At 34.9% G+C, this 22,679-nt stretch overlaps 1 protein-coding gene across 1 annotated transcript in view; it reads left to right on the top strand.

The window, feature by feature from the left end:
• Positions 1-15,233, top strand: part of LOC109045464 (sodium channel protein type 1 subunit alpha-like) — a 50,914-nt gene extending 35,681 nt beyond the window's left edge. Inside the window, exons 18-28 of the mRNA XM_042764460.1 lie at positions 3,223-3,355; positions 4,285-4,439; positions 4,693-4,866; positions 6,118-6,240; positions 8,962-8,992; positions 9,232-9,497; positions 10,062-10,115; positions 10,225-10,365; positions 10,793-10,897; positions 11,250-11,520; positions 12,599-15,233. Of these exons, the coding sequence (XP_042620394.1) occupies positions 3,223-3,355; positions 4,285-4,439; positions 4,693-4,866; positions 6,118-6,240; positions 8,962-8,992; positions 9,232-9,497; positions 10,062-10,115; positions 10,225-10,365; positions 10,793-10,897; positions 11,250-11,520; positions 12,599-13,770 (2,625 nt within the window). The 3' untranslated portion in view covers positions 13,771-15,233. The remainder of the gene's footprint in view (positions 1-3,222; positions 3,356-4,284; positions 4,440-4,692; positions 4,867-6,117; positions 6,241-8,961; positions 8,993-9,231; positions 9,498-10,061; positions 10,116-10,224; positions 10,366-10,792; positions 10,898-11,249; positions 11,521-12,598) is intronic.
• The last annotated feature ends 7,446 nt before the right edge of the window (positions 15,234-22,679 follow it).

Raw genomic sequence — 22,679 nt, 5'->3', positions numbered from 1 at the left:
TCTTTACTGTCACATCCTTGCTGAAAAAAAAAGTTATTTGTTACTTTTTTAGATTAAAAATTTAATCTAAAGTCTGATCCAAACTTTTGAGCAGTAGTGTATTATGTTGTATTACATAATGAAGTACATTACAGTACATCATTCAGAATTGTTTGTCATTTTAACATTTTGCATTCCTTCTCTTTGAGTATAGTATGTTATTAGGGTTTAGAAAAGATTGTATTTGGGGAAAGAAATTAGATAAATGATAATTTGATAAATATTGAGATATCACTCATTTAAATCAAGTAAGCAAATTGTGTGAGCAACATCCGACATGGCATTTTAATGACTGAAAATATCAACATTTGTCTTTAGACCCCTAATGGGCTTTTTAATCTCAAAGCATCTTGGGTCCATTTACTCCTGTGGTCAAGTGCAATCTGATCATGATCCGGTCATTGAAAATGCATTAATACCACAAGTAAAGGGCCCTAAAGTCTGTTTGACATCAGGCAAGTGGTTTTACAACACCACTTTCACTAGTGCACACCCAACTTCCATTGAAATGGCGGTTGTGGAGTTTTTGTGAATTTTATTTGTCACACAGTAAGTATGACAGCAATGTACCCTAACCTGTGGAAATAAACTGCTATTTATGACCTACTTTATCATTTAAATCTTTTTACATTCTCCAGGTTGGGGTAATGCGCATCATTCAGGGTAGATGTCATATTTAATTTGTGTTGGCTTAAGCTCCTATAGTTCATGTCTAAATTTTGCTGAATATTTTTCGCAATGTCAAAGTTACAGGTTTGATTTTGAGATAATGCATGAACTGATAAATATTATGCATACCTTTAATGCAGTGTAAGTCACTCTAGATAAAATATGAAGGTACGCAACAGTTCAACCCACTGAACAATGGGACAAATACCTGAATAACAATGCAAATGATGTCTTCTCCTCAAGAGTCCAGTCCTTTGCTGTAGTTATTGTCACATACATGGTGCCAGAAATGAAAGCTTTTCCGTTGTGTCACCGAATTTTTCATTGGCGTAATCGTGGTCATGTTTTTTTTTTTTCTAGTCAGTTTAATTGCAGTTAATTGCAGTTCAATTGCAGTGCATCAACATGCAACTTGACTCATAATGGAAGAGAGGTCAGGGAATATCAGTCTTCAGATCACATTATCTGCCATTTAAGTGCTGAGTGTGAATGTTAGCCTCATGATAACATGCTCATTTGCTTTCTGCTGAGAAACGAGGATGTGGCAGCCTGTGGTTTTGGCATATAACCGACTATATACTGATTGTTTTTTTTTATGGCAATCTCTTTGAAGTTGTCCGAAAATGTCTACTGCTTCAGTTTTGTGAAGGGCGATATGTTTTCAGTTGAAACTCCAGTGAGCTGACTACATAGGCAGCATTTTAAGGAATGACAGGCACAAATGATTGCATACCACTGCCTAACACAGGAAGCTGAATTACCCTTTTATCATGTACCAACTATAATTCAGCATATTGAAATAATAGTTCAGCCAAAAATCTAAATTTTCTGAAAATGTACTCATCCTCAGGTCATCCAAAATGTAGATGAGTTTGTTTCTTTATTCTTTATTTGTAGAAATGTAGCATTGCATCACTTGCTGTGATATTAATAAATAATAATGTGGAACGCTAATTTTTTCTGAGAGTGTTAGCTTATGTGGTTGCATTACAGATTTCAGTTAGCATGATAATGTAGGCAGCAGACAGCAAGGCAGCTCACTATGTTTTGGACCAGAGACATGATCTCTGACTGACTGAATCCTAGACCTCAACAGATGATTCTGTATTATTGCTCCCATTGATTTATCTGTCATTCTAGCACTCTGACCAATCTTTTTACCTCCAGACAAGACAGTGAGTGTTTTTTCCTTGTTGCCTGTCTCACTCCTTTAACGCGATCTGTCTTTGCAGCACTTCTGAGACGCTCTCAAGGTTTACAGTGAGTGGAGACCTGTAAGACCTTTTTAATATGCATCCCAACTAACCATAAAGACAGCTTTTTTCATTCATGAAAAATAAAATATTTTTACCTAATGGATTGTTTGAGCATTTCAAATCCTGCCATACCACTAATATCATTATTATTCCTCTTCAGTCATAGATAATGGTGTTAGCGTCCTATTTCAATCATCACAATTACAGTAGATTTCAGGCCTCTCTGCAAATACATACACAGCTCTATGCAACTGACTGTCGAGAAATGGTTCTCATTGAGCATAAAGTTAATTGGACAAGCGTAATAAAGAATCCCAGAGTGTTTGACATAAGTGGATTAATTGAAGATTTTGTCTGAAAGCAACTTTACAAGTACAGTAAACAGTAGCATTGAGTGAACAATGCCAAAGTCATGGGTTCGATTCCCACAGAATGCATGAGTTGATAAATTGCATACTTACAATGCAATGTAAATCACATTGGAGAAAAACGTCTGCCAAATGCATAACACTAATTAGCCAAACAAATCATCATTATCTGGGAATTCCATGCATTTTACTAAAAGATACTAGATATCCAAACCAATGGCATTATTGTTGAAATGTCATTAGACAGAAAAGGTCTGGGGCCAAACAAGGACTTGAGCCATCCAGACGTCTTGGTTGCGTATTAATTTCATCATAGCATGCTTGCATCATTCCACAAGCTGCATTATCTGAAAATCAAACTGATGTTTTTTGCTTAGCAAACTTCACTATGTACCTACTGTCAGAAATCGTGGACCGAAAGGGCACTTTAGAGTCGGCGATTAAAGGGGCAAGGGCTTGAGCATATGCATTAATGAGAGACAAAATTTACTGTATAAACATATGAACCATTCAGGACACGCTTGCTATGAGCTGCTATGAATTGATTGTTTGTACTTCTGTAGAAGTCACTGTGATGTTTGTACAGTAAATTTCACAATTATATTTAAATGTGTATTATTTTATGCTATGATTCATCTCAGAGCTTATTGATGTAGTTAATGGTGTATAATTGTTTGGAAATGCATATGAACTACTGTATATTATATACTAGATGAAAGGTTTTAAACATCCGAAACATCACACCAAGCAAGCCTTACATCTTAGCCTTTGCACAGTGACTCAGCTGAAACGCCTGACTTCAGAAACCATGTGCACGTGTATCATTTCATCGGCGATGTGCAGGCATTGCCATGGTAACACGTGATGATGTGTCTGTGCTGCTCTTGCAGAATCTTTCTTACGTGGCTCCCAGCTCTTCAGAGGGCAGCACGGTGGACCTCAGAACCTTCGGTAAAGATGGAGAAGATGCTTTGGACCTTGAACTTGAGGAATCTACAGATCCAGATGCCTGTTTCACACCAGGTGATGCTGCTAATAGTTTGTTCACTGTAATAAGACCATAAAATGTATTATTTGTCTTTCTTTTTTTTTCAAAATATTTCAGTAGTGTTAGTTGGTATTAGTGTGATATTTAATGTTGTTTAAAATGGGTTTGAAAGTTTTTTAGTGTTTAGTATGTGTGAAGGGAAATGCATGTGTTGTTTTATTTGTCAATGTTTCACTCAGCAAAGAGAAGACTTTCAGTAGAGTTTAACATGAACATGAAAAATAAAATAAATTGAAACTTTGCTGAAATTTTACTCAGCCTCAGGCCATCTGAGATGTAGATCAGAACAGATTTGGACAAATGTAGCTTTCCATCACTTGCTCACCAGTGGATGCTCTGCAGTGAATGGGTGCCGTCAGAATGAGAGTCCAAACAGCTGATAAAAACATCACAATAATCCACAAGTAATCCCCACCACTCCAGTCCATCAGTTAACATCTGGTGAAGCCAAAAGCTGCATGCTTGTAAAAAATATATAAATAAATAAATAAAATCCATCATTAGAATGTTTTAACTTTACACCATTGCTTCTGGCTAAAATATGAGTCCATAATAATGCTTTCTTCAGTGAAAAAGTAAATTTCCTGTTGTCCTTTCACATCAAAATCCACGAACTTATTTGATCAGAACTTGTAAACAATGCTTGATCTGTGCATATTTTCTCCAGACAACTTTTTTTTATTGGAGAATTCAATATTATGGATAGAGGACTCTTTAGCAGTAAGCTATTTTTTGATTCACAAGATGTTAGTTGATGGACTGGAGTGGTGTGGATTACTTGTGGATTATGGTGATGTTTTTATCAGCTGTTTGGACTCCCATTCTGACGGCACCCATTCACTGCAGAAGATCCATTGGTGAGAAAGTGATGGAATCTGTTCTGATTTTTCATTTTGTTTTTTAGGGTGTGTCCAAAAGTTCTCGTGCTGCCAGGTGGATGTTGAAAAGGGCATGTGGAAAAAATGGTGGCTGCTGAGACAGACCTGCTATAACATAGTGGAGCACAGCTGGTTTGAGAGCTTCATCATCTTCATGATTCTGCTTAGCAGTGGTGCTCTGGTGAGGGAAATGCATGTGTGTTTTTATTTGTGCATGTGTCACTCAATGAGGTAAATCCTTGACTCACTTTCAATAGAGTTTGACATCAACATATTCAGAATAATACTTGGAACATACAAATATTGTTGATTTTTATTACCTGTTTTAAATTTTATGGCCATTTATAATCAATATTTTTCTTGGATGGATTGGTTGCAGTCCATACGGGTCTAATTCTAATCCTTTATATCTTTACATCTCAAATGTTTTTCAGGCATTTGAGGACATTTATCTGGAAAAAAGGAAAACTGTAAAGACCGTACTGGAATTTGCTGACAAAGTTTTCACCTACATCTTCATTCTTGAGATGCTGCTAAAATGGGTCGCATATGGTTTTGCCAAATACTTCACCAATCTCTGGTGCTGGCTGGATTTTATTATTGTTGATGTAGGTTCAACTTTTGATTAAATATAGTGTCAAACTATATGTTGCACATATACCCTGCAGAATCTGCAAAATGTTAGTCATTTTTACAAAAATAGGAGGGATAATAAAACTTTTTTTTTTTCATGCTGCCCTGAATAAAGTATTTAACATACAGATGTTTACATATAGTCCACAGGACAAAATAACAGCTGAATTTATAAAAAGTTCCAATTTGCTTGATTTCTTTCTAAACAGTCCACGACTGTTTGTATCATTTGTGATAGTCGTCACTTATTTGTTCTGAGCAGTTACTCTTGACCACTGTTCTTCAGAAAAATCCTCCAGGTCTTGCATGTCTTTTGGTTTTCCAGGATCTTCTGCATATTTGAACCCTTTCCAGCAGTGTCTATAAGATATTTTACGTTAAGAACATTTGTGGGACTCTTACAAAAGGTGCAAACACTCACTGATTCTCAAGAAAGAAACACGATACATAAAGAGTCAAGGTGCTTAAAAAAATGCCCTCTTATTTTTTATATATATTTTTTTAATTATTAACATTTTGTGGATTCTGCAAGGTGTATGTACATTTACAATCACAACTGTGTTACCAAAAAAAAAAATTCTTTATTTTGAATTACTTTTTATGTTTTTGTTAAATTTTTATTCAAGTTTTATTAATATAAACAATATTTGTATTATTTTTTATAAAAATAAAATGTAAAATAAAAAAAAAAGTTTAATAAAATGGGAAATTTTGCCTTGACAACTAGCTAAAATAAAAGAAGTTTTCCCTTTTTTAAAAAAAATATATATTTAATTTTTTTTAGTCAGTAATATTCCAGTTGTAATTCTTGGCAGTTAAATAACGCAGTACTATTTGGCTGGTGCAAATATTGCTCTAACCTGCCATGCAGGTTGCATTTAGCTCAGAAGTTTGCAGCGTGATTTGCATGAATCCTTTAGTGAACAGGGAGCTAAAACAACACAGACAGCAGGTGCACATCAACTCATAAAAGCACCATAACCAAGAGAGCATCAGTGAACTGAGAATGACTTACTGGAAATGTTTGCTTTTGTGTGTGTTATGCATGTGGGCACTTGAGACTGTGCGAGTTTCTACAGTTTGATAACAGTTGAGTGAGTAAACTGGACATTTGTACATTTGAAAGGCCATTTTCCCATGAGAACCCGCAGACAATCTGAGATTGGAGCAGGAAGGAAGGGTTTCGAGCCTGCTTTTCTCCTAATTAGCTCTGTTTATGTGTGTAGGTCTCTCTGATCAGCCTGGTAGCCAACGCCATGGAATATTCAGATTTGAGCGCCATCAAAAGTCTCCGAACGCTGAGAGCCTTCCGACCGCTCCGAGCTCTCTCGCGCTTTGAGGGAATGAGGGTAAAATCTCTTGATGTCAACTACTTATTTATTTACATGTATAAATAATTATTTTTAAATTAAATTTACATGTATGATGAAATTATATATATAAATTATTTATTTATAGAGAACTTGCATATATAAAGCACTTTAATCGGTCAAAGAAAGGCTAACTGACCTGAATTCATTGAAAATGTACCATTTAGTTGCCTTTGGTATTCTTATGGGCTTTTCACACTTGAAATTGTCAGTCCAGTCTCATTGTGGGTTAATCCGGGGGTTATCTTGGTTAACATTTAACCCTGGTTGGTCAGGTTTTGAGGTTTCACACTGTGCCATTGTAAACTCTGGGTTAACGCTGTGCTTTTTTGTAAGGGCTGGGTATTGAGATTTGCTTCACTTCTTCATGATTGGTTGTCTGTTGTGCTGTCTAGTTTAGGTTGCAAGTTCTCCTTGAAAAATTTAACTTTGATGAAACTGATATAAAAGCAGAATTAAAATGCAGTTTGCAAAGACTTAAGATGTTAACCCAAGGTTTATTGCAGTATGAAAAGCCCCTTTCAGTATTTTTGTGTTTCTTTCTGGCTGGAGATGTGAATGAAGTCCTCTGAGCAGATCAGCTTATTAAAGTCAACATGAAACTGACATATAGTGCATGCAGTGAGGGGAAATTATATATTGCGGGGCTTGGTTTTATCTATCAGAAACTGATTGGATCATAAAAAGTGGGTGTTAATACTGAGTCACATGGTTGAATCTTTGGCGTTGAAAATTAAGAGGATTTTATGTAATCTGAAAATAAATGTTTCAGAGAGGGAGTTAATTATTACTTTGATTTAATGTATTTTAAAAATTTTTTTTTTTTTGTTGTGAGTTGTTGATTTGCTAATAATTAATTATTTATAAAAGTGTAGTGTTAGATTTATAATTTTTTCATTTTAATGTTTAATTATAAAATTAAAATGAATAATTAAAGGAATAGTTCATGCAAAAATTAAAATACTCACCCTTAAGTTGCTCAAAACCTGTATGAATTTATTTCTTCTGAGGAATGTAAAAGAAGATATTTTAAAGAATGTTGGAAACCAAACAGTTGCCAGTAGCCATTGACTTCCATAGTCTGGGAAAAAAAAAAAAACATATATATATATTATGGAAATCAGTGGCTAACTGTTTGGATAGCAACATGCTTCAAAATGTCTTCTTTTGTGTACAACAGAAGAAAAAACTCGTACAGCAACTTGAGGCTGAGTAAATGACAGAATTTCAGTTTTAGGTGAACTATCCCTTTAAAAACAATGGAAGTGAAAAAGTAAAAAGATGAAATATTTGATGTTTACCCTGCATGTCACTGACACCAGAAAACCATAAACATGTGAATGTGTTGCATTTTTGAGAAATTAACCCAAAATCTCAGGTATACAGTTCTTCAATAAATATTTAAGATCAAAGTGGTTCAGCTGACAGAAATGTTTGGGAAATGCAACTTTAGTGTAATGTGCACATTATCATTCACAATAAGGCCATAAACATGCATTAAGAAAGCAAATGGGGTTGAAATTGATTTCATGTTGACTTTAAGAGCATAGAGAGAAATGTGTGCCTGTTGTACAGTAGATCATGACTATGGCTTTTTCCTCTGTCTCGTCCTCTCACTGTCCCAGCTAAATGTGCATGAGTCCCTGATAAACCTGATCACTTAACAAGACTGACTTCAAGTGCCTGATTTTAGACAATGCAAATAAAAAGGTGGATTTGTCTAGGTTCAGGTAAATTTGGTACTGAGCTAAGGTTGCTGTTACACAACATCCCAATAGATGTTTGATGTTCACATGTAAAATGTGCATAGAAAATGGGGTTCAGGTTTATTTTGTTCTTAGTTAATGTTGTTAATTCTCATCTTCCGAATACTTGAAAGCATTGAAATTCAACTGATATAATCCTGTGTCCGGTCATCATTTGTGGTGTTATACTTAACAATTACAGGCTGTGAATTGCTAGCAATGGTAGGGAGCATTGACGTGCCGCTTTATGTAATAACCTCAGGGGGTCGATGGTGCTGTTATTGAGCAAACGCTTGCATACGTTCTCCACACAAATGTAATGTTGTGATGACTTCCCCTCACGTGGCAATCACTGATCTCTCCTCAGTTTGTATTGTCTAGAAATGCACCGTGCATCCGGGTGTGCCATTGCTGCTGAGGACCTTTAACATGTGTTTTCATTTCATTTTGTGTTTGTTCATTTACAGTAAACGTTAATACTGTGGCTTCACCATACTTCCTAAAGGTCATGCTTTTTCATGCCAAGGTTGTCATGGTTGTGCGTCATTCAGAATTGAATTGAGAGGCATTTAAGTTGCATTTTGGTTGCTGAATTTGAATTGTAGTACACAAGATGTTAAATATTTATTTATAAATGATACAAATTTAAATATATAAAAAATAGTTTTTATTTTAATATTACACACACACACACACACACACACACACACACACACACACACACACACGTGTATATATATATATTATTTCCTTAAATTGCACCCTCGTCTTGCTGTCATTCCAGTTCAAACTGTAAATCAACATACTCTGGTGCCAATTGAATTCAAATTCAGCTGATTCTTCAATTCTGAACTTGGCACAATCATCCAAACTGCAAAACAGACCAAATTAGTGAGTGCACAAATCAACGTGTACCGATAACTTTTCCTCTCCATGCCTCTTTCATCTTTACCAGCTTCTCCTCTTGTTCGTTATTGTCATTGCCAGTAATGATGTGTCCTCCTGCCATTGTTACTGCTAAACATTATGCACTGGGCAGTTTCAAATTACACTCATGTGTTTTTCTCCCTTTACCAAAACTGAGTCAACAGAATGAAACCCGGATGCACTTTGTTTTACAAGTGTATCAGGCCTATTATAGAGCTGGGAGAAATGGTTAAAAAGTTACAGTTTATTGTATTGTTTTTGTAATTGTTTTGAATCTTGCATGTTGTTGTGTTGTGAGAATATCGATGTAATTGTGCCATCCCCTCCATCATGAACGTCCTGCTGGTGTGCCTCATCTTCTGGCTCATTTTTAGCATTGTGGGTGTCAACTTCTTCGCCGGAAAGTTTTCTGAATGTGTAAACATCACTTCAGACAAGCGCATGTCTACCACAGTTATCAGTAACAAAACGATATGTGAACTATACCCCAAAGAACTCCGCTGGAGAAATGTGAAAATCAACTTTGACAATGTAGGAAATGGATACCTGGCCCTGCTACAAGTGGTAAGGTTGCCCTAAACATCTGGTTATTATAGTTTTTTTTTTTTTTTTTTTTTTTTTTATGTAGTAGAACATAGAAAATGAATAATCTAGCTATCATCTGTCTGTCTAATTACTGTAATGCATCTGTATTGTATGTTTTATTTTAGAGTTTTTATTTATTTATTTTTTGTTTCTTTTTGTAATTCCCATTATTACTGCTACTAGTAGTGTTTATTATTAACAACAATAATATATGATTTATATTATTATTTACGCTATGATTTTAAAATGAAAGACAGTACATCAAATTCTACCAGGATGTTTAAATGCTTTGACAATATAAATTATGTTTATATTGTTTTTATTTAATTACAGCAAAAGATTATTTGTCATTGATAAAACTTGAGTGTTTTATTATTTTCCTGTTTAACAGTATAAAGCTGCTTTGACACAATCTGTATTGTATAAAGTGCTATATAAATTAAGGTGACTTGACTTGATGGAAATAATTTCAAAGTGCAATAATATTAACGGTCCTAAAAATAAATTGAAAAGTATAATGTTAATTTTTCTTCATATTGTCAAGCCACTTTTAAAGGTTGGATGCCCATTATGTATGCAGCGGTAGACTCTCGCAAAGTAAGTATTTTCTGATTGTCATTTTATAATTGCTTTAATTCAAAAATATGATACATCATTCTTATAATGGAACCATACTGATGCATGTTGCCCTTCATCTCCATTTCAGCAGGTAGAAGAGCAGCCAGAGTATGAGGTGAATCTGTATATGTACCTCTATTTTGTCATCTTCATCATCCTTGGAGCTTTTTTCACATTAAATCTCTTCATTGGCGTCATCATTGACAACTTCAATCAGCAGAAGAAAAAGATAAGTATATATATATATATATACATACTATAAGCTTGACATCAAAGCCATCTTGGTTTCTGATTTAAAATGGCTTAGGATGTTTTTTGTTGTTGTTGTAGTTGTTTTTTAACAAACAAATAAAATAAAAAAAACGTTGAAATGATCTAGTAAATGTTACAAATAATTACAAAGAAATATTAACTAACACATTGAATCAAACATGAAATCATGAATTAGAAAGACTGAAATAGTGTTTTCTTGTAAAAACTTGCTCTAGCAGTCTTTGTTTTATTTACAACATCGAAAAAATAATTTATTCAAAGTGTGTGCACTCAAAAGATGCTCTACAAAAGATGGCTCTCCTTTACATGCATATTTTGGATGATAAAATTGAGGCCGCCCTTGATTTTCATCCCAAAATGATCTTTCTGTATGCTGTCTTTACTTCGGGGGTCAGGATATTTTCATGACAGAAGAGCAGAAGAAATACTACAATGCTATGAAGAAGCTCGGCTCAAAGAAACCTCAAAAACCAATTCCAAGGCCAAAAGTAAGCATTCCTTAAAAAAAAAGAAAAAAGCTTACATTCTTATCATCATGTCATGCTAGAACTGTTCTTTATTTCTATGAAATGCAATATAAGGAAGAATGTCCAAGCTGCTCTTTTAACATACAACTAAAGTGCATGGTGATTGTTCTCTATGTATAGACTGCTCTTTTAAGATCTTTTGTTGTATGGAATACAGAAGCTCAAACATGCTGCTTAAAATTCTGTTCACAGAAGATATAAAACAAAAAGGAGTTGAAATAACTTTTGGGTGAACTATCCCTTTAACCCATCTTTTCTTACAGTAAATATCTTCTTACAAACCCAATGTCTCTTACCTTCTCATTTATTTCAGAACAAGATTCAAGGATTCATCTTTGACCTCGTAACCAGACAGGCCTTTGACATTGTCATTATGGTCCTTATCTGGCTCAACATGGTCACTATGATGGTGGAGACAGACGATCAGTCCCAGGAAATGAGCAATGTGCTGTACTATATCAATGTTGCCTTTATTGCGGTCTTTACCAGCGAATGTGTGCTAAAGATGATCGCGCTACGGCAGTACTTCTTCACGGTCGGCTGGAACGTATTCGACTTCATCGTGGTCATCCTGTCTATAGTTGGTAAGATCTGCAGCATGACGAGGAATTGACTCATTACTAAGCAATTGATTTATCAGTCCCTCCAGTTTTTCGCAACTGCATGATCAACTCAAAATCAACAAAATATCTTATTTTCTCATAACCAGCAAACATTTAACTGCAAAATAATCACAAAAAGTGATAAAGTACTTCTTAGTTATTGACATTAGTGAGATGAAGAAGCATGAACACTTGATGTTAACAAGAATTATGTGCGATAACACGAAATACCTGTGGTCACGTTTGAATGGTCAAATTTATGTTAATTTATGTTACCTGTTATGTTTTGTGAGCATAAATAGTTGGTAGAAAAGTCAATGCATGTCAATATATTAGATCCATGCATTAGGTCTTAAAGTGACAGCAGCCTAATAAACCTGCTGCCTAATAAACCTGATGCTCTTAATCATAATCAAACAACATAAGAAAAAAGAAAATCAGTCACTGCTCTTGACTGAATAGGCTTTGTAGGTTAAACTTTAGTTGACTGAATAACTTTAAGGATCAGTATATTTAATTCATAGATTAAATTCTTATTTTACATTTGCTTTGTACCTGAATGCTAAACCTACTGTAACCGAAAAACTTAAAGCACTCTTTTTTCACTTGTATCTCTGCATATGGTTTGGGACTTGCTCCTTAGTTCTTATTTCTTAATAATAAAAGTAATAACCAATAATCTTGTTTAAAAGTTAATTTTTAGAATTTGGTAAGACAAAATAAACAAACCTTTAGCATTTTATTTATTTACTTCCATGTATAACTACTGTCAAGTCAAATTCATTTATAAAAGGCTTGTCACGATGGATGCACATTGTTTTAAAAGCAACTTTACAGAAAATCACTATGTTGATATTTATATTATCTTAAAATCATCATGCTTTATAGTTATATTGTTTGTAACTTGCTACCAGGGGTTGAACGACTTCAGATTTTAAGTCATCTAGACATTTTTTAACAACAAAAATCAGAAATTACCACAACAAAATCAGTAATTTTGATCACAAAAATCACTATATACTCCTGTTTCAACATTTGTTTTCAACTCTTGTCATTGCAGGCATGTTCCTGGCAGAAGTCATTAAGAAGTACTTTGTCTCGCCCACCTTGTTTCGCGTCATTCGCCTCGCCCGGATCGGCCGCGTGCTACGTCTTATCCGAGGCGCCAAGGGAATACGGACCCTTCTGTTTGCGCTGATGATGTCACTTCCTGCCCTTTTCAACATCGGACTTCTTCTCTTCCTTGTCATGTTCATCTACGCCATCTTCGGCATGTCCAACTTTGCCTATGTCAAAAAATCGTCCGGAATCGACGACATGTTCAACTTCGAGACCTTTGGCAACAGCATGCTGTGTTTGTTTCAGATCACCACCTCGGGAGGCTGGGATGGCCTTCTGGCGCCCATGTTAAATAGCGAATATCCCGACTGCAACCCCAATAAAACCTTCCCTGGCAGCAAGGTTATAGGCGACTGCGGGAACCCATCCATCGGGATTTTCTTCTTCGTCAGCTATATCATCATATGCTTCCTGATCGTGGTGAACATGTACATCGCCGTCATCCTGGAGAACTTCAGCGTGGCCACCGAGGAGAGCGCCGAGCCTTTGAGCGAAGATGACTTCGATAGGTTTTACGAGGTATGGGAGAAGTTTGACCCGAACGCCACACAGTTCATGGAGTACGACAAGTTGTCGGACTTCGCCAATTCTCTGGATCCGCCTCTGCGAATACCCGAACCCAACCGACTGCAGCTGATCTCCATGGATCTGCCGATGGTGAGTGGCGAACGCATCCACTGCCTGGACATCTTGTTTGCTTTCACCAAACGGGTTCTTGGAGAAGGCGGCGAGATGGACATCCTTCGCAGACAAATGGAAGAACGATTCATGGCCTCCAACCCTTCAAAGTCCTCTTACGAGCCCATCACCACAACACTGCGTAGGAAGCATGAAGATACGTCTGCTGCAATCATCCAGAGAGCCTTTAGGAAGCACTTGGTCCGACATAGTATGAAGAACGTCCGTAATGTCTGCAGAGAGACCAAGCAGCAAAACGGGAAGGTCCTGAGTAAAGAGTCTGTTGACAATGATAAGTGCAATGATAGCAGCGCTTCAGAAGACTCTGACGCAACGCCCGCCATGTCCTCTCCTAGCCTGTCGCAGAACGCCACCAACAAATACGAGAAGGACAAAAATGAGAAGGAAGTGGAAGACAAAAGTAACGGAGTTTAGAGTAGCATTACGAAGAATTGTTTACAACTTTTACTTCAAGTTATTTGTCAGGGTCAGGTGGCCTTGTCTGATTGATGTGGATGTTTATGCCATGCTGCCTGAGCATACTTGAACTTTGTGCCTATTCTGGAGCTGTGATTTACATGACTTGGGCAGTGAAGCCTAACCTGTTTCACTCACTGGCGAAAATGGCGATGGATCAAATGTCATTGTCTTGTCTAAGTGTTGAATCTGAAGCGTTTTCTTTGTGTGTTGTTCAGCATATTTGTGTGTCCGAACTGCATCCAGTGTCATGCATTAAGAGATGAAGTGTGTGATTTTTGTGCCACTAGCGGCAACTGAACCTTAAAGGCAAAACAACTACTAAAACAATTTCTCTCCTTTTAAACTAATAATTCAACAAGGACACCAACAAATTGATGAAAAAAGTGGTCATAAAGGTGCAAGTTATAATGTTAGAAAATGTTCTATTGCACCTAAATTCTGTTCTGTTCTGTTGTTTCTATTAATCAAATAATCCGGAAAAACAATGTATCATGGTTTCAACAAAAAAATTGAGTAGCACAACTGTTTACTACATGAATAATAAATAATGTTAGTAAGAAACGGCTCCAAATCCACATATACTGTATAAATTTAATATATCACCAGGCCCTATTTGCTAGAAAACAGTAGTCCCGTCTGCTGCGAAAAAGAGGAAATTGGTTGTGAGTGGTTCAAAGTTTGTCTAGTTAACTTTACTAGTTTGTCCCTGATGATGGATGCTGTAACTACACCATTATGGGAGCAAAAAGCATCTTTCTCCATCAATCACTAGTGAAGGATATGGGAGTGTGCGTGTTCTTGTGATGTTATTGTCGAGACGTCAGGAATTATTGCGATTCCCACTAAAATTGAGCAGGAATGTTTGGTGCTTCTGTTGCTGCAGGAATGACACACTTCCTTTCTAAATGTAAGTTATTCATCAACAGTTTGTGTTTGTTGAGAGATTTGTACTTTTTCTCATGTTTATTTTTGTTGTGAAGTTGCTTTTTCCTATGTTACTTGAGACAGAGTTGATGTATGTTTTTTCTTCTTCTATTGACTGCTGCGCACCACTGTTGCATTCGGTTGTCATCAATATATGTGTAATTATAGTTGCATGACAGCTCACCTGTAGTCATACAAGTTTCCCATTCAGTATTTCAGAATGGCTCTGTGCCTCTCAGGTCTCTCTTCAACATGCTAGAAAGCCATTCGCACACGTGCCTTCCCTACTCGAGAGCTTGCAGCAAACTCTTTCCTTAAAACCTCAAGACTTACGTCACATCTTGAACTGTGAAACCTGTCTGATTTCAGCCTTTCCTGTAGCTGCCTCACTGATATTGCACTTGAAAATGAAAAAAAAAATGAAAATTTGCTGAAAATGTATTTACCCTCAAACCATCTGAGATGTAGATGAGTTTGTTTTTTCATTGGTATGTATTGTGATGTGATGTTTTTATCAGCTGTTTGGACTCTCATTCTGACGGCACCCATTCACTGCAGAGCATCCATTGGTAAGCAAGTGATGTAATGCAAAATTTTCAGCAAATTTTCATTTTTGGGTGAACTATTCCATTAGTGATGCGTTTAGAGATCTGTTCCCATCATCTTCACTTCTGCATCGTAGCGGGATGCATCAGTAGTAGCAAATCGATTTTTGTATATGAACACAGATTTGGTGTTCTAGAATGTGTCTTAAGACAAAACTTCATCTTTCAGCATTAACATCTTCTTTGCATTTTTAAAGATTTCTCTCAAAAATGGTTCTTCATATGTGTAAATATTTTGTAGGAATATGCAATCTGTTATAGAATTTCTATAATGCAGAAATTATGGATTATAATCTATATAGGAAATGTGAACGGTTTAAGTAAAACGCTAAAATACAAAATTATGCTGAAGTTATATGGGAAATATAATCATTTTGATTATCTTCAAGCTAAAATGTTATTGTGAAATGTGGCCGTTTTTATTTGTATTAATCATTTGTTTTTGTTTTTTTATAAATAACATTGAGGAATATAATTGCACCACTTTCGTTTACTGCATATTTCACCTGTGAAGATTGTAATTCTCTATATTTCTGTTATTAATGTTAGCCAACAGGTTGTTTGACTTGCGTCTTTACGATGATTGAAGACTGATGGGATAGTGTGTATTTGTTTACATTTTTATAGTTATGAATGTTATCATTACATTTCGTTTCATGTCAGAGACTCATATGTTCCACATAAACACAGTCGTAAGTGTAACTGCTCCATGTGAATGTGATTTGATGTATTGAGAAAATTAATTATAGGTATATTATGAATTTAAACGAGATGAATATCAAAATAGCATAAAACATAAATCATTCGCTTTATATACATCATGCTTGTAGTCTGTGAGTTAAACTGCATGCAAGACATTGCTATGGGTCGGTTCTTTAAGCTAAGAGAATAAACTCATCACATACCTCACACCTTCTAGAACTCTTTGTGTATTCACTGATCTGTTTATTTATTTTATTTGTTTAGTTTCATGAAAATTGGTTTGAGCTATTAAGCACCATGTGATTATTTGAATTCACTCTTGATTTTACCATCCTTGACTTGAGTATGAGAGTCTTGAATGTGAAGTGTATAATTTTTTTGCGCCACTAAACATTTTTTTTTTCACATACACATTTTTTATTCTTTCCCAAAAGTTTGGAATAATTAGAATTTTTTAAACTTGAATGATCTTTTGACAATGAAGACTGCAGTAATGGCTGCTAGATATTCAGCTTTACATCACAGGAATAAATTGCATTGTAAAATATGTTACAATAGAAAGTAGTTCTTTTAAATATTGTAATAATATTTCCCATTATTACTATTTTTACAGTGTTTTCCATCAAATAAATGTAGCCTTGGTGAGCATCAGAGACTTCTTTCAAAAAATAAATTAACAAATATTCCAAATGGTGAAATTCAAAGGTAATGATTGTTTTCAAACAGGTTTCCAAGTCCTCATGCATTTTATAAAAATTGAAATGTGTGAAAAACTTGTTTCTGCTAAAGGCTAAATTTTTTTAAAAGGGACTTTCTGTATCACAGTTCAGACTTTTTTTTTTTCACAATTCTGAATTTATATCTCGCAGTTCAAACATCTCAATTCTGACTTTATATCTCAAAACTTTATATTTATTTCTTTATATATATTTTTATTTTATCCCATGGAGAAAACAATCTTCCGTAGAAAACAGTAAAAAAAATCTAGTCTAGAAAGTCAAGACTTGTTTTCCACAGTTTTAGTTTTTACATGAACATTTCAACTCTGCTTGGCAACGATGACTGTTTACTCTAAGTGATGATTCCTCTAAATGTATTCACATTTTACAGCATCCATACGCCCTGATGTCTGTTCGTAAAGACATAGTAATGTTTCTCAGAGAGAGAGATGTTTTATGGACACAGCTCTGGTCTCAAGTGACTGTACTCTAATTAGGAGCACATTAGAGCTCCTGTAACTTCAGTCCTGACCATTTGAACTTCACCACAATCACCCACTTCCGCAAAACACCACAGTTTCTCTGCTAATGAGCTTTTATGTGAAAAAGCTTCATTTTTTTTTTGTTTTTGTCCTCAGAGGTTTTGTGTGTGAGTGTCTCACTGCACACATCATCATCTAATGCTTCTGTTTGATTTGCAGGCCTAGTAGCAAATGACATCGCTTTATATATATATATATATATATATATATATATATATATATATATATATATATATATATATATATATATATGAACACACAAAAATCTGATGAACACTGGTCTGATCAAGAAAATAATAATATTAATTATTATTATTATTAGTGTTGTTATTATTATTATTATTATTTTCAATGTTAGTGTTGGTAAAAAAATAATAATTATATTTTTATTCTTTATATTATTATTATTGTTATTATTATTATTATTGTTATTATTATTATTAATAAATTCAATATTAATCCATTTTAAAAAATACACAAACATTGACATTTATAATATTTTTAAAATTAATTTTAATTTTATGTATTTTTTTTTCAATGTTAATGCTGGTAAAAAAAAAAAAAAAAAAAAAAAAAAAAAAAATTACATTTTCATTCTTTATCACCATAATTTAATACTACTACTACTACTACTACTACTAATAATAATAATCATAATAATTGTTTTTGTTGTATTGTGGTGATAAGAATAATATATACTTTGCTTAATTTTTTACCTACATTGACATTTATATATAATTTCCAGAAGACTCCCAGAATTATGATTATATGAAAAAATAAATAAATAATTCATTGAAATCTAGGATTTATTAGTAAAGACAAATACTGAAGAGGAAATAAATAATTCATTGAAATCTGGGGGGGGGGGGGGGGGGGGGGGGGGGGGGGGGGGGGGGGGGGGGGGGGGGGGGGGTGGGGGGGGGGGGGGGGGGGGGGGGGGGGGGGGGGTTTTTTTTTGGGGGGGGGGGATATGAAAAAATAAATAAATAATTCATTGAAATCTAGGATTTATTAGTAAAGACAAATACTGAAGACCTGCTGGCTATTAGAGTCTATTAGGACTTGATTAATTATTAATCTGAAATCTCAGATGAGCTTTTATCTGAAGATGACTCAATCTCTAGCCTGGCATACTGGGAAGAAAAAAAAAAGATCTTACCATTTTCTAGTTATTCAATAAAACTCCCTCAGAGGGATCGTTTTTCACCACACCACGCCCTGTTATTGTGTCATTTGTGGTGTTTATTTCCTTTTTACACTAATGGTCATTTTAGATCATGCAGAATAATTCAGTTAGATTCTCAGACTGCCTCTCATTTGGACCCATCAGTAAGATGCTAACTTAATAATTTAAGAAAAACACAATTAAGCAAGTGACCAAAACCAAGACGTTTCCTTACGAGAGCCACAAGCTGGGGCCGCAGCAGCACAGATGGTTTAGTGGGCCGAGTCAGTATATTTGCAGAAGCTAATGGCCTCGTGATCGGACGACCCAGGAAGCTCTGCTCCCAGACACTTATTCAAATGAAAAGTGATGCTGCAGTTTCTCCCGCACTGTTGCTTAGTAACGTAACATCACTTACGTTTATGTAGTGTAGCCCTCATGTTCCTTCAGTGAATCTGCTTTGGGCTTGTACTAAATCTTTTATACATTAAGTATACTTTGGGTTGTCGATCATTTAAGTTTTTGCTTTGAAATTTGGGGTTTGTAAACATTTAGTCAGATGTAGAAGTTTAAAACGATCTGTTAACTTGTGTGACCTCTCATTTGCATATTGAATTGTGATTGGTCCTCTTTCTAATGTCTGTTTGCATACTGAATGATGATTGGTTTTGTAGTCTTTTGCATATTCAGAACATTTTCTTGTAGGCTTCTTATATACTAATATTATAGCATACAGTAATATACTATATGTAGATAATTATTTTCTTCCAAGAGTGATCACTTATTTTAACTGATCAAAAATACAGTTGTGAAACATTACAATTTAAAATCAGTTTTATATATGAATATATTTTAAAATGTAATTTATTCCAGGGATGAAAAGCTGACTTTTCAGCATCATTACACCCATATTCATTGTCACATGAAATCATTCTAATATGCTGATTTGCTTATTATTATCAATGTTAAAAACAGTTTTCCAATTTTTGTGGAAACCGTAATTCTATTTTATCAGGAATCTCTGGTGAATAGAAAGTTCAAAAGAACAGCATTCATTTGAAATATAAATCTTTTGTAACATTATAAATGTTTTCCCTCTCACTTTTGATTCATTTAATGTGTCCTTGCTAAATTAAAGTATTATTTTTTTTAGAAAGAAAGAAAGAAAGAAAGAACTTACAGAACCCAAACTTTTGAACGGTAGTTTATGCATATTTGTAATATCTGTATATAGTATGTGTACTATGCACAGTATGCAAACGTTTTTTTATGATGAAATCTTTTATGTTAAAATCAAACTTTATTTGGAACACACATGCAATGGGATGAGGTCATGTGACAATAATGTAGCATGAACCTGTTTGACCTTCCTTATGAAATTCCAAATATATCCAGGTTTGATTCTTGTGTGCAACCGAGTGAAAATATGAAAGTCACAGTACTGAGTGTCTGAGTGCCAAAGCATCCAAACTTAGACTTACTTAAAACTACTGCATGTCTAGTTGACGCATGTGCTGTATCATTCCATGTCACTTGCAGACAGACAAAACAAAGTACAGCAACAAAGATCACAGGCAGTTGCAAAGCTACTTTTCATTTAGTGCTTAATGACTGATGCACGCTCACATTCAATTATTTATTTAAATATTGATCCATTTAAATATCCATTTACTGATTGTCACTTACTGATTGACAGTGTTTGCCCTTACAATGAGCCCTGTGGAGGTCACCAGATGGATTGATGAGGATAACTGCAGGAAAACCACAAAGCAGTAAGACACATCCAGCAAATGGAGCCAAGAGGAGCTTCTAAGCAGCAGACTTACAATAAGGTTTGAGAATGTCCTTTAAGGAGCTGTTGTAAATGTGTAAGAGCACTCACTGTGCTATTGATCAGAGCCTGTGCTGTCTGTATATTGGCCTAAACGTGTTTAAGTGCTTTTGACACAGAACATCTTCACCAGCAGCAAACCTTCTCGTTGTGTTTCCATCCACATATTTTTATGGAAAAGTTCACCCAAAAATAAAAATTTGATGAAAAGGTATTCACCTTCAGCCTGATGAGTTCATACACACATACATGTATATATTTCAGAAACATATGTTAGGTTTGTATATTAAATATATTTATATATAAATAATAAAAAATTATATGAATATAAATATAAACATAAATATTTTCAAAATATATACTATATGTGTGTGTGTATTTATATATGCATAATAAATATACACAGCACACACACATATATTATGTAAACGGAAACTTTTATTTCGGATGCAATTAATCGCAATTAATCGTTTTGACAAATAATGACACCGGAAGGATGGATTGGTGGATTGTTGTGGTGTGAACTACTCTACTCTTGTTGAATTAGAGCGATTTTTAAAACATTATCGTTATTGTTATCGTCCTTGTTAAGTGCTCCATTATAGAGAATTTCCTGTTCTTTTATGTGCACAGAATCCAGTGTGTTTCTCCATCATCCAAAGTCATTCAAAACTGAGCCTGCACATTTACACACGAGGAGTATCATGTGCGGACAGCAGCCTGATCATGGTGCGTTTGATGACTTCTGCTGCTGCTGCTAATGATTATCTGTCAGTGTGTGTATGGAACTGTATCGGACGGACAGGCCGGGGAAAGGCCCCCTTCGGGACAGCACACATGGCCCCGTGTGTTTAGGCCGGGTTCAGGAAAAACCCAGGGCTAATTTTTCCATCAATGATCTCAAACTGTGTTGTGTAACCCTGAGTCTCTCATTAAGGCTGATGAGAATAAGAGCACATTTCTATTTCAAACATACTGTATCTGTATGTCCTCTGATTGGGAGTTTATGAAATACCAAAAACTATAATTAACCTGAAAAACCTGTATGTATCTATATATGAATCTGTATTGTGCATAGGGTATTTAAAAAAAAAAAACGTATATATATATATATATATATACTATTTTGTGTGGAGCAACAGGTGTTACAGACAGACCACACAATGAGGGTGTGTGTGTGTGTGTGTGTGTGTGTGTGTGTGAGTGTGAAAGAAATAAATAAGCAAAAATGCATTACATTATTCAAAAGTGACAGTACAGACAATGTGAAGATTTCTATTTCAAATAAAAGCTATTATTCATCACTTTCATCAAAGTATTTCATCACAGTCTCCATAAAAATATTTAGCAGCACAACTATTTTCAAAGTTGACAATAAGATAATAATATGTTTCTTAAGCTGCAAATCAGTATATTAGAATGATTTCTGAAGGATCATGTGACGCTGAAGACTGGAGTAATGATGCTGAAAATACAGATTTGCATCACAGGAATAAATTACATTTTAAAATGTATTCAAATAGAAAACACTTATTTGAAAATGTAATAATATTTCACAACATTACTGTTTTTACTGTATTTGTTTAACCAAATTATGCAGCCCTGGTGAGCAAAAGAGACATACACAGTATACACAAATAAATAAATAGGCCTACTTTTGGACACTCTCTATTTATCTGTCTATATATAAATACGTAGCATGAAATTAAATTCAAAAGACATTTAGAAACGCATATTTTGTGGTAATGTTCATACATCTTCAGTAAATACTTTCATTTTATATCCTCGTAACAGTTTTGTCGCTGAATCCTGAAGCAAAACCAGCTGAGAAAAGTCATCTTAGTGGACAGATGAATGGGTTTTGAAAGTGTGCCACACACTTCAGCTCTGACCAGAGTTCAGTCATGTGATGACACTCATTCAGCTGAGATTCAGAGACTCAGAGACTGAACCGACCACAGCAGAAGCAGCACAGTTTGCATCTATTCAAAGCAGCCCAACCTCACCTTTACATGCAGATCAATGCAAAAGGGAAAAGAGCCAAAGTCAACCATCACCTCTGTGAAGGAGTTATGTCACCGGGTGAAAGACTTATTTCAGAAAACTGGGAATAAACTCAAAGCCTTGCAAACACCTTGAAAACCTGATTTATTTAATAATCCAAATAAACAGGCTAAAAGATCAGTCAGGCTACATATAAAACTGAAACTGTATAACTACTATGATGCATTCAAACAGGAAATGACTGTCTTTTACTTCTTATTTTCTTGTTCAGTTCTATCTAAACCCTGCTGGTTCTTTATGCTGTTTATAAAAAGAGTCTCATTATAAAAATACAGTCTTAAAACATAGGCTACAGCAGCAGATTTACCAAAA

Source organism: Cyprinus carpio, chromosome A9 (assembly GCF_018340385.1).
Source record: "Cyprinus carpio isolate SPL01 chromosome A9, ASM1834038v1, whole genome shotgun sequence".
Lineage (NCBI taxonomy): Eukaryota > Metazoa > Chordata > Actinopteri > Cypriniformes > Cyprinidae > Cyprinus > Cyprinus carpio.
The sequence above is the reverse complement of the archived record's forward strand: the minus strand, read 5'-3'. Positions and strand labels throughout refer to the sequence as shown.